At 39.9% G+C, this 16,716-nt stretch overlaps 1 protein-coding gene across 4 annotated transcripts in view; it reads right to left on the reverse strand.

Annotated features, from left to right (window-relative positions):
• Positions 1-297: 297 nt before the first annotated feature.
• Positions 298-16,716, reverse strand: part of LOC126475478 (uncharacterized) — a 507,316-nt gene continuing 490,897 nt past the window's right edge. For all 4 annotated transcript variants that reach the window (XM_050103373.1, XM_050103374.1, XM_050103371.1 and 1 more), the window contains one exon: positions 298-1,155. In XM_050103373.1, the coding sequence (XP_049959330.1) occupies positions 889-1,155 (267 nt within the window). In that variant the 3' untranslated portion in view covers positions 298-888. The remainder of the gene's footprint in view (positions 1,156-16,716) is intronic.

Consider the following 16,716-nt stretch of genomic DNA (forward strand, 5'->3'; position numbering starts at 1 on the left):
ATGACATTCATAAATTTGCTGGGGAAATAAAAAGTACTTGTGAAGAGAATTTTCACAATGCCATTGGTATGAAAAATGGGAATTCCATTTTTGCAAAATCTCTTCAGAAAATGTGATACACCATCAGTGAAAATGCAAAAGAGTTCACGTGATTCACAGACAGTCAGTGCATGCAACTTTTCTCTCTTAGGTTACCTTGTTGAGTGGTGTCACTAAGGGCATGTGTTCATGTAATGGCCAACATCTCTTTAAAGGGAATATTTGTCTAAGAGTTACAACACTGTACTACACCATTCATAGTCAAAGAAAAATTGAGTTAGTTTTATTTGCTTTCACACTTTTTAAAAGTATGGCAAGATTTTCATGTAACAAAAATATAAACATTGTTCAGAAGAAACATTCATATTCATGCCTTCAGAATAACAATAACAACAACTCATTTAGAGTCATAAGTTTCATAGCAACAAAATATTCCAAAATAGTATATTGGAGTCTGAAACTTACAGTGTCATAAACAATAATGTACACTTTTATGAAAATAATGCATTCCAAATTAAGACATTATAACACTAAAAATAATTAAATAATTCCTTGGCATTTAACATTTTAATCTTCATTTCAAGGAATTTTTTCTCCCATAACAGAGTGTTACTTATGTTCTACGTAAACACTTTTAGTTTCTGTAGCAGCAGAAGAAGGCTTCTTATAAAGTCTTTGCTTCAGTATCACCGAGTTATTAATGACTGAACACAAAGGAATATGTTCAGATGTATTTTGACAACTGGCATTTATTTTTGCCACTTGCTCAGAGAAGCCACAAAGAGATGCCTAGGTGTACTTTGACTAGTGCCCTGAATATTTTGGAGTTTAGTTGCACACACATATACATTACAGAGCAGCTGAATCCCTCTCTCTGTCAATAAGTCTAGAAAGCATCTGCCGGATTTCAGCCAACTCTGCAGAATGTGCCTCCACAAGACGTTCCAGGCGTCTATTCTCTTCACGAACAGCATCCAGCATGCGTTCACTTTCACAACAGCAGTGCAAAGCGGAAGTGCTTGGTTCAGTAGCAGAATTTGTTGCTTCAACATTGCATCCGGTTAGTGTGTCAAGCTGATGGCACAAGCGTGTTTGTTCTCTTAATAGTGCCGTCACCTGCAACAAAAAATAAATAAATAAATACTCTCTTTTTTTCCCTTTATTCTTTATTGTAGCACTTCTGTTTAAAAACATTTTACAGTCCTATACTTCCCTAAGAGGTATGTTGTTCAGTTTACAAATTTTTAAGTCTCTCTCTAAGATATGGGCATCATATAGAGTGAAGACAAGGAAATGAATTTCCGTAATGAATTACCAATAATGAGTTTTTAACATCAATTATGTTAACACTAAATTATTAAAAATTCTAGTATCTAGTTATTACTAAAGGGTAGCATTGAAGAACAGGCAAACTGGAATGTGGCAAAAATGTTAGTTGAGTGAGTAGAGGATCTAAAAATAATAAAACTATCAAATACAAAATTAATATGATAAAAGTAAATTGTAATCACTACATGGAACTGCTGGCTGGGATATTACATACAAAGTAAGGTGCCTACATCGTGAAGGCTTACTTTATTTGTACCATTTGGGCACCTTTTCTTTGAGAAACAGGAGTGTTGTGTGTTAATGGTGACTATTGTAGGTGAGTGTGTGAGGAGTATAATTTACATCCATTTAAAATACAGGTGAAAGATAAGTGAGAGAGGAACACCTGTGCCAACATGCTGTCTGTTCCTCTTGGATAACTCTCAATCAGGTACTGAGCTTAGCAACTTCATCTGACAGACAGACCATCATCAATATTGTCACATGACCTAACTTATTTAATCCAGGATATTTGTCTTTAATTCTTACTATCCAAGCAAAAATGTCTTTCATCAACAAAATTTGATACAGATCTCTCATCTGCAAGTCAAGTATCATTGTACAAGCATATGTTAGTGGCCTCGGTTTTGAAGGTGGTTTATAATGAAAGTAAAGTGTAGAATTGGCATATTTAATGGCATTATGATAAAGAGACCTAGGCCTATGAGAAAAGTCAGAGAAAAAATGGAAATAAGCTGGTAATCACAAAAAGAGCGAAAGACTACTGTAAAAGCTTGGTCTGCATAAATCACTTGGGATCAACATGCTATGTCTAATAAAAGTATGATATGGTAGTAGTGTTCTGTCATTTTCCTGCATCAAGTTGCATTTTATTTGGAAGAAAGACTTTCATTTCATTGGTGATTGCCTAATTTATTCCTTTGGGGATTGTCAAGCAGTGTCATTGTCTTTGTTTCCCCTTCATCCAGGGTCAGGCTGGGTTGGGACACTTATGATACTCCTTCACTCTCCCCCATCTTTCCAAGATTTGATTTCAGTAATTATTGTTCCAGTTGTGAAGATAACATAGTATGATATAATATTTTTCTTTTCACTGTGCTTTCTTCTTTCCTTGTTATGTTAGAAGATTTTTTTATAGTATGGGTTTTGCAACATTTTTCTTTGTGCAACTTTGTTTCTGTATACACTCTGAAGTTCCTACGCACAAATTTGCTATTTTTGTTTTTTTTCTTCTGATGTGTGTCTGCATGTTTATTAATATATTATTTAAAATTATTTCCCATGAATATGATAATGTGAAGTTTTACTTTTATGTGTAATTGTAAATCATTATCTAATGCAAGGCGAGATGGGCTGAGCTGTAGAAACATATTGGTACGGTATGTGTATGGGGAAGCAACTACAAATAGTCTGTAGATTAAGAAAGGGTGGCGACTGTGTATTATGCCCAATGTTGAAAGAACTATTTTACCAGTGATATACATTTTCATTTCAGTGTGTACTTTCAACAAACAAACTAATAACCAAGTGTGTCACATTGCTTTTCAGGGTGATCTGATATACAGAACCATTAGTCATAAAATTAACATCATAAAACTAAACATTGAGTTAATAATTAAATCACTAAAGACCAAGAACTCTCATGGATATGAAGGGGCATCTAGCAGAATACTGAAGTATTGTTCTATGTATGTTAGCCCAGTACTTAGCCATATCTGTAACTTTTCCTTTAGGAGTGGTCAGTTTACTGACCGATTAAAGTACTCGGTAGTGAAGCCACTTTATAAGAAGGGAGACAGGGATAATGTTGACAATTACAGACCTATTTCTATGCCCTCAGTGTTTGCTAAAGTTATCGAGAAGGTTGTATATACAAGGTTACTGGAGCATTTAAATTCACATAATTTGCTATCAAATGTACAGTTAAGGTTTTAGAAATGGTTTAACTACTGAAAATGCTATATTCTCTTTTCTCTGTGGGGTTTTAGATGGATTAAATAAAAGGTTGTGAATGCTCAGTGTTTTCTTTGATTTAACGAAGGCTTTTGACTGTATTGACCACAAAATATTACTGCAGAAGTTGGACCATTATGGAATAAGGGGAGTAGCTTACAATTGGTTCGCCTATTACTTTAAGAAAAAAAAGCAGAATGTAATTCTCCGCAATATTGAGAGTGGTAGTGATGTTCAGTCCCAATGGGGCACTGTTAAGTGGGGCGTTCCCCAAGGGTCGGTGCGGGGGCCACTGCTGTTTCTTATTTATATAAATTATATGCCTTCTAGTATTACAGGTGATTCAAAAATATTTCTGTTTGCTGATGACACCAGCTTGGTAGTGAAGGATCTTGTGTGTAATATTGAAACATTATCAAATAATGTAGTTCATGAAATAAGTTCGTGGCTTGTGGAAAATAATTTGATGCTAAATCATAGTAAGACTCAGTTTTTATAGTTTCTAACTCACAATTCAACAAGAACTGATATTTTGATCAGACAGAATGGGCATATTATAAGCGAGACAGAACAGTTCAAGTTCCTAGGCGTTCGGATAGATAGTAAGCTGTTGTGGAAAGCCCATGTTCAGGATCTTGTTCAGAAACTAAATGCTGCTTTATTTACCATTAGAACAGTATCTGAAATAAGTGACAGTTCAACACGAAAAGTAGTCTACTTCGCATATTTTCATACGCTTATGTCATATGGTATTATTTTTTGGGGCAATTCTTCTGATTCAAAAAGGGTATTTTTGGCTCAAAAACGGGCTGTTCGAGCTGTATGTGGTGTAAGTTCGAGAACCTCTTGTCGACCCCTATTCAATAGTCTGGGAATTCTGACATTGCCCTCACAGTATATATTTTCTTTAATGTCGTTTGTTGTTAGCAATATTAGCTTATTCCCAAGAGTTAGCAGCTTTCACTCAGTTAATACTAGGCAGAAATCAAATCTGCATGTGGAATGCACTTCCTTGACTCTTGTGCAGAAAGGAGTGCACTATTCTGCTGCACCCATTTTCAATAAGCTACCCCCTACCCCCCCCCCCCCCCTCCATGAACCATGACCCCCCCCCCCCCCCCCCCCATGAACAATGGACCTTGCCGTTGGTGGGGAGGCTTGTGTGCCTCAGCGATACAGATGGCTGTACCGTAAGTGCAACCACAACGGAGGGGTATCTGTTGAGAGGCCAGACAAACATGTGGTTCCTGAAGAGGGGCAGCAGCCTTTCCAATAGTTGCAGGGGCAACAGTCTGGATGATTGACTGATCTGGCCTTGTAACAATAACCAAAACGGCCTTGCTGTGCTGGTACTGCGAACGGCTGAAAGCAAGGGGAAACTACAGCCGTAATTTTTCCCGAGGGCATGCAGCTTTACTGTATGGTTAAATGATGATGGCGTCCTCTTGGGTAAAATATTCCGGAGGTAAAATAGTCCCCCATTCGGATCTCCAGGCGGGGACTACTCAGGAGGACGTCATTATCAGGAGAAAGAAAACTAGCGTTCTATGGATCGGAGCGTGGAATGTCAGATCCCTTAATCGAGCAGTTAGGTTAGAAAATTTAAAAAGGGGTATGGATAGGTTAAAGTTAGATATAGTGGAAATTAGTGAAGTTCGGTGGCGGGAGGAACAGGACTTTTGGTCAGGTGAATACAGGGTTATAAATACAAAATCAAATAGAGGTAATGCAGGAGTAGGTTTAATAATGAATAAAAAAAATAGGCGTGCGGGTAAGCTACTACAAACAGCATAGTGAACGCATTATTGTGGCCAAGATAGACACGAAGCCCACGCCTACTACAGTAGTATAAGTTTATATGCCAATTAGCTCTGCAGATGAAGAAATTGATGAAATGTATGATGAGATAAAAGAAATTATTCAGATAGTGAAGGGAGAAGAAAATTTAATAGTCATGAGTGACTGGAATTCGAGTGTAGGAAAAGGGAGAGAAGGAAACATAGTAGGTGAATATGGATTGGGGCTAAGAAATGAAAGAGGAAGCCGCCTGGTAGAATTTTGCATAGAGCGTAACTTAATCATAGCTAACACTTGGTTCAAGAATCATAAAAGAAGGTTGTATACATGGAAGAATCCCGGAGATACTAAAAGGTATCAGATAGATTATATAATGGTAAGACAGAGATTTAGGAACCAGGTTTTAAATTGTAAGAAATTTCCAGGGGCAGATGTGGACTCTGACCACAATCTAGTGGTTATGAACTCGCGGATTAAAACTGAAGAAACTGCAAAAAGGTGGGAATTTAAGGAGATGGGACCTGGATAAACTGACTAAACCAGAGATTGTACAGAGTTTCAGGGAGAGCATAAGGGAACAACTGACAGCAGTGGGGGAAAGAAGTACAGTAGAAGAAGAATGGGTAGCTCTGAGGGATGAAGTAGTGAAGGCAGCAGAGGATCAAGTAGGTAAAAAGACCAGGGCTAGTAGAAATCCTTGGGTAACAGAAGAAATATTGAATTTAACTGATGAAAGGAGAAAATATAAAAATGCAGTAAATGAAGCAGGCAAAATAGGAATACAAACGTCTCAAAAATGAGATCGACAGGAAGTGCAAAATGGCTAAGCAGGGATGGCTAGAGGACAAATGTAAGGATGTAGAGGCTTATTTCACGAGGGGTAAGATAGATACTGCTTACAGGAAAATTAAAGAGACCTTTGGAGAAAAGAGAACCACTTGTATGAATATCAAGAGCTCAGATGGAAACCCAGTTCTAATCAAAGAAGGGAAAGCAGAAAGATGGAAGGAGTATATAGAGGGTCTATACAAGGGCGATGTACTTGAGGACAATATTATAGAAATCGAAGAGAATGTAGATGAAGATGAAATGGGAGATACAATACTGCGTGAAGAGTTTGACAGAGCACTGAAAGACCTGAGCCGAAACAAGGCCCCGGAAGTAGACAACATTCCATTAGAACTACTGACGGCCTTGGGAGAGCCAGTCCTGACAAAACTCTACAATCTGGTGAGGAAGATGTATGAGACAGGCGAAATACCCTCAGACTTCAAGAAGAATATAATAATTCCAATCCCAAAGAAAGCAGGTTTTGACAGATGTGAAAATTACTGAACTATCAGTTTAATAAGTCACAGCTGCAAAATACTAACACGAATTCTTTACAAACGAATGGAAAAACTGGTAGAAGCCGGGCATCGGGGAAGATCAGTTTGGATTCCGTAGAAATATTGGAACACGTGAGGCAATACTGACCTTACAACTTATCTTAGAAGAAAGACTACGGAAAGGCAAACCTACGTTTCTAGCATTTGTAGACTTAGAGAAAGCTTTTGACAATGTTGATTGGAATACTCTCTTTCAAATTCTAAAGGTGGTAGGGGTAAAATACAGGGAGCGAAAGGCTATTTACAATTTGTACAGAAACCAGATGGCAATTATAAGAGTAGAGGGGCATGAAAGGGAAGCAATGGTTGGGAAGGGAGTGAGAAAGGGTTGTGGCCTCTCCCCGATGTTATTCAATCTGTATATTGAGCAAGCAGTAAAGGAAACAAAAGAAAAATTCGGAGTAGGTATTAAAATTCATGGAAAAGAAATAAAAACTTTGAGGTTCGCCGATGACATTGTAATTCTGTCAGAGACAGCAAAGGATTTGGAAGAGCAATTGAACAGAATGGACAGTGTCTTGAAAGGAGGGTATAAGATGAACATCAACAAAAGCAAAACAAGGATAATGGAATGTAGTCGAATTAAGTCGGGTGATGCTGAGGGAATTAGATTAGGAAATGAGACACTTAAAGTAGTAAAGGAGTTTTGCTATTTGGGGAGCAAAGTAACTGATGATGGTCGAAGTAGAGAAGATATAAAACGTAGACTGGCAATGGCAAGGAAAGTGTTTCTGAAGAAGAGAAATTTGTTAACATCGAGTATAGATTTAAGTGTCAGGAAGTCGTTTCTGAAAGTATTTGTATGGAGTGTAGCCATGTATGGAAGTGAAACATGGACGATAAATAGTTTGGACAGGAAGAGAATAGAAGCTTTCGAGACGCAGTGCTACAGAAGAATGCTGAAGATTAAATGGGTAGATCACATAACTAATGAGAAGGTATTGAATAGAATTGGAGAGAAGAGGAGTTTGCGGCACAACTTGATGAGAAGATGGGACCGGTTGGTAGGACATCTTCTGAGGCATCAAGGGATCACCAATTTAGCATTGGAGGGCAGCGTGGAGGGTAAAAATCGTAGAGGGAGACCAAGAAATGAATACACTTAGCAGATTCAGAAGGAAGTAGGTTGCAGAAGGTACTGGGAGATGAAGAAACTTGCACAGGATAGGGTAGCATGGAGAGCTGCATCAAACCAGTCTCAGGACTGAAGACCACAACAACAACAACAACAACCACCAAAAGAACTCAAAAATCTTAGCAGTAGCCCAAACGCTTTTAAGTCTAAACTGAAGAGTTTCCTCATGGCTCACTCCTTCTATTCTGTCGAGGAGCTCCTGGAAGAGCTGAAAAATTAAGCAAATTCCAGAGTTACATTGTTGATTTTCTTTATTTAACCTTACGAATTGTCGCCTGAATACGTTTCTTGCATTTCATTTTATCTGTTTCCACTATGATGTTATAATTTCATGTATTGACTCGTTCCATGACCATGGAGACTTCTCCTTAATTTGGTCCCACTGAACAATAAATAAATAAATAAATAAACAGTGTGCAGATTGCCAAGCCACATGAGTGCAATGTGTGTATGATATGTAGCGTGAGCTGCACGGACTGTTAGTTGTACCACGAACTGTCAGACTGAACTAGAAATACATTAAGGCACCTTTTTCACTGTGAATTGATATTCAGAACATTGATCTTGAGTGTGCAATGATCCGACTGCCCACGATTACTTTGACCATACGGTAACTATTGTGAACAATATAGGCCGTTTGGAGCATATCACAGATTCTTAAATCAAATTACACTCCTGGAAATGGAAAAAAGAACACATTGACACCGGTGTGTCAGACCCACCATACTTGCTCCGGACACTGCGAGAGGGCTGTACAAGCAATGATCACACACACGGCACAGTGGACACACCAGGAACCGCGGTGTTGGCCGTCAAATGGCGCTAGCTGCGCAGCATTTGTGCACCGTCACCGTCAGTGTCAGCCAGTTTGCCGTGGCATACGGAGCTCCATCGCAGTCTTTAACACTGGTAGCATGCCGCGACAGCGTGGACGTGAACCGTATGTGCAGTTGACGGACTTTGAGTAAGGGCGTATAGTGGGCATGCGGGAGGCCGGGTGGACGTACCGCCGAATTGCTCAACACGTGGGTCGTGAAGTCTCCACAGTACATCGATGTTGTCGCCAGTGGTCGGCGGAAGGTGCACGTGCCCGTCGACCTGGGACCGGACCGCAGCAACGCACGGATGCACGCCAAGACCGTAGGATCCTACGCAGTGCCGTAGGGGACCGCACCGCCACTTCCCAGCAAATTAGGGACACTGTTGCTCCTGGGGTATCGGCGAGGACCATTCGCAACCGTCTCCATGAAGCTGGGCTACGGTCCCGCACACCGTTAGGCCGTCTTCCGCTCACGCCGCAACATCGTGCAGCCCGCCTCCAGTGGTGTCGCGACAGGCGTGAATGGAGGGACGAATGGAGACGTGTCGTCTTCAGCGATGAGAGTCGCTTCTGCCTTGGTGCCAATGATGGTCATATGCGTGTTTGGTGCCGTGCAGGTGAGCGCCACAATCAGGACTGCATACGACCGAGGCACACAGGGCCAACACCCGGCATCATGGTGTGGGGAGCGATCTCGTACACTGGCCGTACACCACTGGTGATCGTCGAGGGGACACTGAATAGTGCACGGTACATCCAAACCATCATCGAACCCATCGTTCTACCATTCCTAGACCGGCAAGGGAACTTGCTGTTCCAACAGGACAATGCACGTCCGCATGTATCCCGTGCCACCCAACGTGCTCTAGAAGGTGTAAGTCAACTACCCTGCCCAGCAAGATCTCCGGATCTGTCCCCCATTGAGCATGTTTGGGACTGGATGAAGCGTCGTCTCACGCGGTCTGCACGTCCAGCACGAACGCTGGTCCAACTGAGGCGCCAGGTGGAAATGGCATGGCAAGCCGTTCCACAGGACTACATCCAGCATCTCTAAGATCGTCTCCATGGGAGAATAGCAGCCTGCATTGCTGCGAAAGGTGGATATACACTGTACTAGTGCCGACATTGTGCATGCTCTGTTGCCTGTGTCTATGTGCCTGTGGTTCTGTCAGTGTGATCATGTGATGTATCTGACCCCAGGAATGTGTCAATAAAGTTTCCCCTTCCTGGGACAATGAATTCACGGTGTTCTTATTTCAATTTCCAGGAGTGTACAATGCACTTTGCTAATGCATGTGTTACATCTTACAGCTACAGTGTTGGCGCTTTCTGTGTGATGTGTAGAGGTTGGTAACAGCACGATCAGATGGCCAGTCATGAGTCATGAGACTTTTGTTGCTTCTTTTGTTTTGTAAATGAAGTTACCATATGTTTTATTTTATCATGATAACACATATGTTGATAATCAGTGAGAATGCTGTTTATAATTTATTTTATTTCATAAATAAAGTTAGCTGATTTTGTTTGTCTGGTAGGAATTTTGAATTTATATTATGTACAGTTAGTGATATTAAGGTTTCATACTTCTGACATTTTTATGGATGTTATATATTCCATGATTTAATCTGATGCGATTATGATAGTCACTACAAGTAACTTTTTGAATGGAAGATTGTAGTTTATTACAGTTTCCTTTCTTTGCTTTCAAGATAGAAGGTTTCAACATTTCATAAGCTGTTGGTTATTATGGATTTTAAGGTTGGTTAGTTATTTGTGTATTTGTCAGTATGTTCTTTATCTGAGAGCATATTTTATAAGTTTTCATGATTGATGTTAACTCATATTGAGTCCATTTAATTTGCAGGGTGAAGTCATACAGTGGTGTTTTGAACGGGGGCTCCTTGGAACAAAAAGAACATGTAAAAATGTTCTGTGCATATGGTCCTTGTTGCTAGAAAGGACTGTTCGGATGGACTTTCAAATGTGTTGCACAGAAAAGAGGGCTCCACATCTGTCATTTTAGTATACAAAAATGTACATAGTTGATTTGCTGTTAGTAGTCACACTATTTGAAGATGACATTTCTGTGGATCAGTAAATGTTCTAATACTTTTAACTCATTGGAATTACATGTGGCAAGACACTCTGTTATAGATTGGAGGATCTTCTGCAGAGAAGTTCATGTTTGCAGAGGAAATGATCTTGGTTGTGTAGGAAAAGTAGTTGAGATGTATCAAAAGTTTGGAGGCACAAATTTCATATGGGAAAGCTTGTAATTGGCAGGTGGGTCTTTCGTGGAGTAAAAAGATGTAGCAATAAGTGCTTTTTAAAAGTGTTATCTATAAGAACAAAGCATATTCTTCTTAGAGTTCTGAGAAAGTATGTATTCCCTGGAAATGCTGTTATTTCTGATTGCTTCACTTCAGATTAGTGCCTGAACAGTGAAGAATTTGTTCATCTTTCTGTTAATCATAGTCTACATTTCAAAGACCCCAATCAGGCATCCATACCAACAACACTGGTCTGCCATAAAAAGGCAATTTCAGAGCCCTATTAAATGCAAGTGCACTTTGAATTCATACTTATTTGAATACATGTGAAGAAGGCAGTGAAGCCATGAGAAAGACTTTTTTTGTAGTTTTCTTCAGACCGTCAAAAGAATTTTCTCTTTATTCCATTTCCCTTTTGCCTCATTTTTTAAATTTATTTACAAAATTATTATGTTTTTATATTTTCTAGGAAGCAGGTATCCACAAACCTAATAGCACAGCTGCAATTCACTCTTTTGCTTGTCAAATATACTTTGCTGTTTTTTATGACTGTCATAATTTATGAGTAGTGGTTAGGCAGAAAGCAAATAGCACAGCTTCAATTGCTGCAACTGAAGTGAGCAGCAGTTATATATTAATGTCAAAGTGCATCAACAGGAGAGGTGTACTGACTTTTTAGTATCGCAGGCTGCATAACCCTTACTGCATAACCCTGGCTGTAACAACAGCCAGAAGTTCAAAAATATCATGTTGTGAGACAAGTTATTATTCTTAACTGGGATTCCGCTGCCCCCAGACTGGGCTCCAAAGAACTAAGTTCTAAAAGAGCCCAATTCCTCCATTTTGAGAGCAAATGAAAGTCAAGTTAAAAAATGAAAAAATGCAAGAACAAATGGTAAGTAGCGGGCCACCATCAGATCAACGGTGAGCCACACATGTCCCTGCTCGCAGTGTCACATATTACTATTTCGCAGAAAGCAGGCCACAATGAAACAAAACAAACGATGATGGCAGTCTCCATTTCCCATGATTCATCACGTTGTTACCAACATCTATAAGTCACACAAAATCTGGTGACACTGTAACTAAACTTTTACCCATTTTGCACACCTATTATCCTTCATCACAGTCCTCATTACTGTGAATAAGTACTATTCATTGCAATAATGCTAATGTCTACAGTCTTCATTTTTCATTCACTTTTATTGCACATATGTGAATAGTCTGTGGGCCTTCGCATGTTGTCTTGTTCTTGTACCAAGTGGGTTATTACCCTATGTTAGGAAAATATGTGCATTGTGCATGGTCTGCCATTAAGCTAAAAGGCAGCAACGAATCCCAAATAAACAATGTATTCTCATTGGTGAAGTACCTTGGCGGAGGGACATTTTTTGATTTGGTAAATGTGTGATTATTTGTGTTTATTCAAATGCAAAGAGTCATAGTTTTACGGTTTTCTGAGTCTTGCTTGTGTGTTTGGTACAGATTAGTAGCTGTTTCAACTTATGTGACCATAATATTAAATTAATCCTGAGGAAAGTTAAATATTATTGGGTTCTGTTTACTCCAAACTTGGTCTCAGTTCTATCATTCAGCTTTTGTACTCCAACTTCCTTCCTATCAACTTCATTTCTCACACTGCCTCTCCTCGTTTTCCCTAATAAAACTACATAGTAATTTCATTCCACTTGCATGAATTCTACTCTCCTTTCTTCTTATTTTTGTCCGGGTCTCTGATGCATATGTCAATATTAGTGCAAAGTATGTCTTGTACAGCACACCCTTACGCTTCATTTGCACCTCTTTTTCTCAAAGCCCCTCACGCACTGGTAAAATGCATTGCTCTGTTGTATGCTTTGCTAATTTCTACCACCATCCTTGCAGTCTGCAGTATCCCGCTTCCTAAATATTTAAAGTTGTCCATAATTTCTCCTTACAGTTGGGTTCCTGACAAAACAATATCATCATCAAATTGCAATAACTTCTTCACCATTATAAACAATCACACTTCCTTTTCTCAGCTTTGTAACTTTCATAAATCAATCACCTCTTTCAATTTGGGTCTGCACATACCTGATTTTGAGTTACACTGCTTGAAGGATCTCAGCTGTTTGTTTCCCAGCTTCCTTTCTCTCCAAGGTTTCGTGCAGCTTTTCTCTGTGGACACTATTATATGCCTTCCCTATCCTCTCCAGTATTTTTGCTATGTGTGATAGGAATGAGATCCCTTGACAGTTATTGCATACTTTTCTGTCTCCCTTCTTGAACAAGGGAATTATTATTCCCTTTCCCCATTCTTCAAGCAAAAATTTCTGAATCCATATGCATATTATCCCAGTAGGTGAAGCTGCCTTATGATTTTTAACAGTCAGTAGTTTGTCCAAGTACATGCTGTCTTTTCTTCATCTCCTCCTGTTGCATCATTATCTGTCCACTTTTCCCATTTCATCAACTCTGTGTAATTGCCTCCCTTCCCCTTACTCCTTTTAAGTCCATACAGCATTGTTTTACTCCCAGTAACATCCTTTTCCAATTCTCCTGTGAATTCCTCCCAACTTTTCCTCTTTTATTCTGCTGCCACTCTCTTACATTTCTTTTTGCTTTCCTTGAATTTACTCTAACTTTTTTTTTGTCTCTGTTCCATTATTGCCACGCTTTTAACTTTTCTTTTATTGCTTTCTTCACGTGCTCATTCCACCATGGTGTCTCCGTATCCTCTGGCCTTTCAGACATTCTGCCACAGGTGTTTTCTGCAGAGCATAGAAATGTCTCTTTGAACTTACCCCATTCCTCTTCCACACTCTCACACTCAGTACTTGCCATTAGTCTGGATTACTCTTCTGCATGCGACTCTCCCACCTGCTGACATTCTCCATTTCTTTCAGAACTTTGATATGCATCCTGATATGCAGTTACCTAATGATATAGAAACTACTTCTGGTATTTTTCCCCAAAATGAATTTCTTATCGAGTCATTTTGTGTAAGGTCCAGGAAAGTACTTTTCTGTAAAGCCACAGTGTAAATAGCTTTCATTGTACTTGTGGTTCGGTGTTGGTTTATGTTTTCTAATGGCCATCAATTTCTGTGGTAAATCCATTTTTGTCAACACTACACAGATGATAGTTTTATCAATCAGTTTTCTCACTATAATTTATAATTTTACTTATATACACATCTGTTTTGTTTGGATGTACACCTGAAATTTCCTTGTGTGCAACTGTCCGGAAACCCCTGCTCTAGATGGCCCATGAATAGCTTGGCATAGGATGGTGCCATGCAGATGTGTATTGCTGTACCACAAATTTGTTTGTAGGTGATGAAGACATAATTGAGGGTGCCCCCCATGAACCATGGACCCTGCCGTTGGTGGGGAGGCTTGCCTGCCTCAGCGATACAGATAGCCGTACTGTAGGTGCAACCACAATGGAGAGTTATCTGTTGAGAGGCCCGACAAACGTGTGGTTCCTGAAGAGGGGCAGCAGCCTTTTCAGTAGTTGCAGGGGCAACAGCCTGGATGAGTGACTGGTCTGGCCTTGTAACGTTAACCAAAATGGCCAGGCTGTGCTGGTACTGTGAATGGCTGAAAGCAAAGGGAAACTACAGCCGTAATTTTTCCCTAGGGCATGCAGCTTTACTGTATGGTTAGATGATGATGGCGTCCTCTTAGATAAAATATTCCAGAGGTAAAATAGTCTCCCATTTGGATCTCTGGGTGGGGACTACTCAGGAGGACATCGTTATCAGGAAAAAGAAAACTGGTGTTTTACAGATCGGAGTGTGGAAAGTCGATTCCCTAAATGGGGCAGGTAGGTTAGAAAATTTAAAAAAAATGGAAATGGAAATGAAGTCCCATGCTTCTTTACAGAGCGTAGGGGAACGATGCGGGAGACCCGCACTGCCTTACTAGGCAAGGTCCTAATGGAGGTGGTTTGCCGTTGCTTTCCTCCGACTGTAATGGGGATGAATGATGATGATGATGATGAAGATGACACAACAACACCCAGTCATCTTGAGGCAGGAGAAATCCCTGACCCCGCCGGGAATCGAACCCGGGACCCCATGCTCGGGAAGCGAGAACGCTACCGCGAGACCACGAGGGCGGACAGAAAATTTAAAAAGGGATATGCATATATTTAATCTAGGTATAGTGGGAATTAGTGAAGTTCGGTGGCAGGAGGAACAAGACTTCTGATCAGGTGAATACAGTGTGATAAATACAGGATCAAATAGGGGTCATGCAGGAGTAGGTTTAATAGTGAATAAAAAAATAGAGGAGCATGGGTAAGATACTATGAACAGCATAGTGAATGTCTTATTGTAGCAAAGATAGACATGAAGCCCCGCCTAGCACAGTAGTTCAAGTTTATATGCCAACTAGTTCCACACATAGGGAAGAGATTGAAGAAATATATGATGAGATAAAAGAAATTTTTCAGTTGGCGAAGGGAGACAAAAATTTAATAGTGATGGGGGACTGGAATTCTACAGTAGGAAAAGGTAGAGAAAAAAAAGTAGTAGGTGAATATGGAATGGGGTGAAGAATGAAAGAGGAAGCTGCCTTGTATAATTTTGCACAGAGCATAACTTAATCATAGCTAACACTTAGTTTAAGAATCATGAAAGAAGATTATATACATGGAAGAAGCCTGGAGACACTGCAAGGTTTCAGATAGATTATATAATGGTAAGACAGGGATTTAAGAACCAGGTTTTAAATTGTAAGACATCTCCAGGGGTAGATGTGGACTCTGACCACTCGGTTACGAACTGCGGATTAAAACTGAAGAAACTGCAAAAAAGGTGGGAATGATTGACTGATCTGGCCATGTAACACTAACCAAAACGGCCTTTCTGTGCTGGTACTGCGAACGGCTGAAAGCAAGGGGAAACTACAGCCGTAATTTTTCCCGAGGGCATGCAGCTTTACTATATGGTTAAATGATGATGGCGTCCGCTTGGGTAAAATATTCCAGAGGTAAAACAGTCCCCCATTCGGGTCTCCAGGCAGGGACTACTCAAGAGGACATCGTTATAAGGAGAAAGAAAACTGGCGTTCTAAGGGTCAGAGCATAGAATGTAAGATCCCTTAATCGGTCAGGTAAGTTAGAAAATTTAAAAAGGGAAATGGATAGGTTAAAAGTAGATATGGTGGGAATTAGTGAAGTTCGGTGGCAGGAGGAACAAAACTTTTGGTCAGGTGAATACAGGGTTATAAATACAAAATCAAATAGGGGTAATGTAAGAGTAGGTTAAAAAAAAAAAACACCCAGGAGTGCGGGTAAGCTACTACAAACAGCATAGTGAATGCATTATTGTGGCCAAGATAGACATGAAGCCCACACCTACTAGCTCTGGAGATGACAAAGAAATTGATGAAATGTATGATGAGATAAAAGAAATTATTCAGATAGTGAAGGGAGAAGAAAATTTAATACTCATGGGTGACTGGAATTTGATAGTAGTAAAAGGGAGAGAATAGGAAATGTAGTAGGTGAAGATGGATTGGGGGGTAAGAAATGAAAGAGGAAGCCACCTGGTAGAATTTTGCACAGAGCATAACTTAATCATAGCTAACACTTGGTTCTAGAATCATGAATGAAGGATGTATACATGGAAGAAGCCTGGAGATACTAGAAGGTATCAGATAGATTATATAATGGTAAGACAGAGTTTAGGAACCAGGTTTTACATTATAAGACATTTCCAGGGGCAGATGTAGACTCTGACCACAATCTATTGGTTATGAACTGTAGATTTAAAACTGAAGAAACTGCAAAGAGGTGGGAATTTAAGGAGATTGGACTTGGAGAAAATGAAAGAACCAGAGGTTTAAGAGACTTCAGGGAGAGCATAAGGGAATGACTGACAGGAACAGTGGAGAGAGATACGGTAGAAGAAGAATGCGTAGCTTTGAGAGATAAAATAGTGAAGGCAGCAGAGGATCAAGTAGGAGAAAAGCCGAGGGCTAGTAGAAATCCTTGGGT

The sequence above is a fragment of the Schistocerca serialis genome, chromosome 4, assembly GCF_023864345.2.
Source record: "Schistocerca serialis cubense isolate TAMUIC-IGC-003099 chromosome 4, iqSchSeri2.2, whole genome shotgun sequence".
Taxonomy (NCBI): Eukaryota; Metazoa; Arthropoda; class Insecta; order Orthoptera; family Acrididae; genus Schistocerca; species Schistocerca serialis.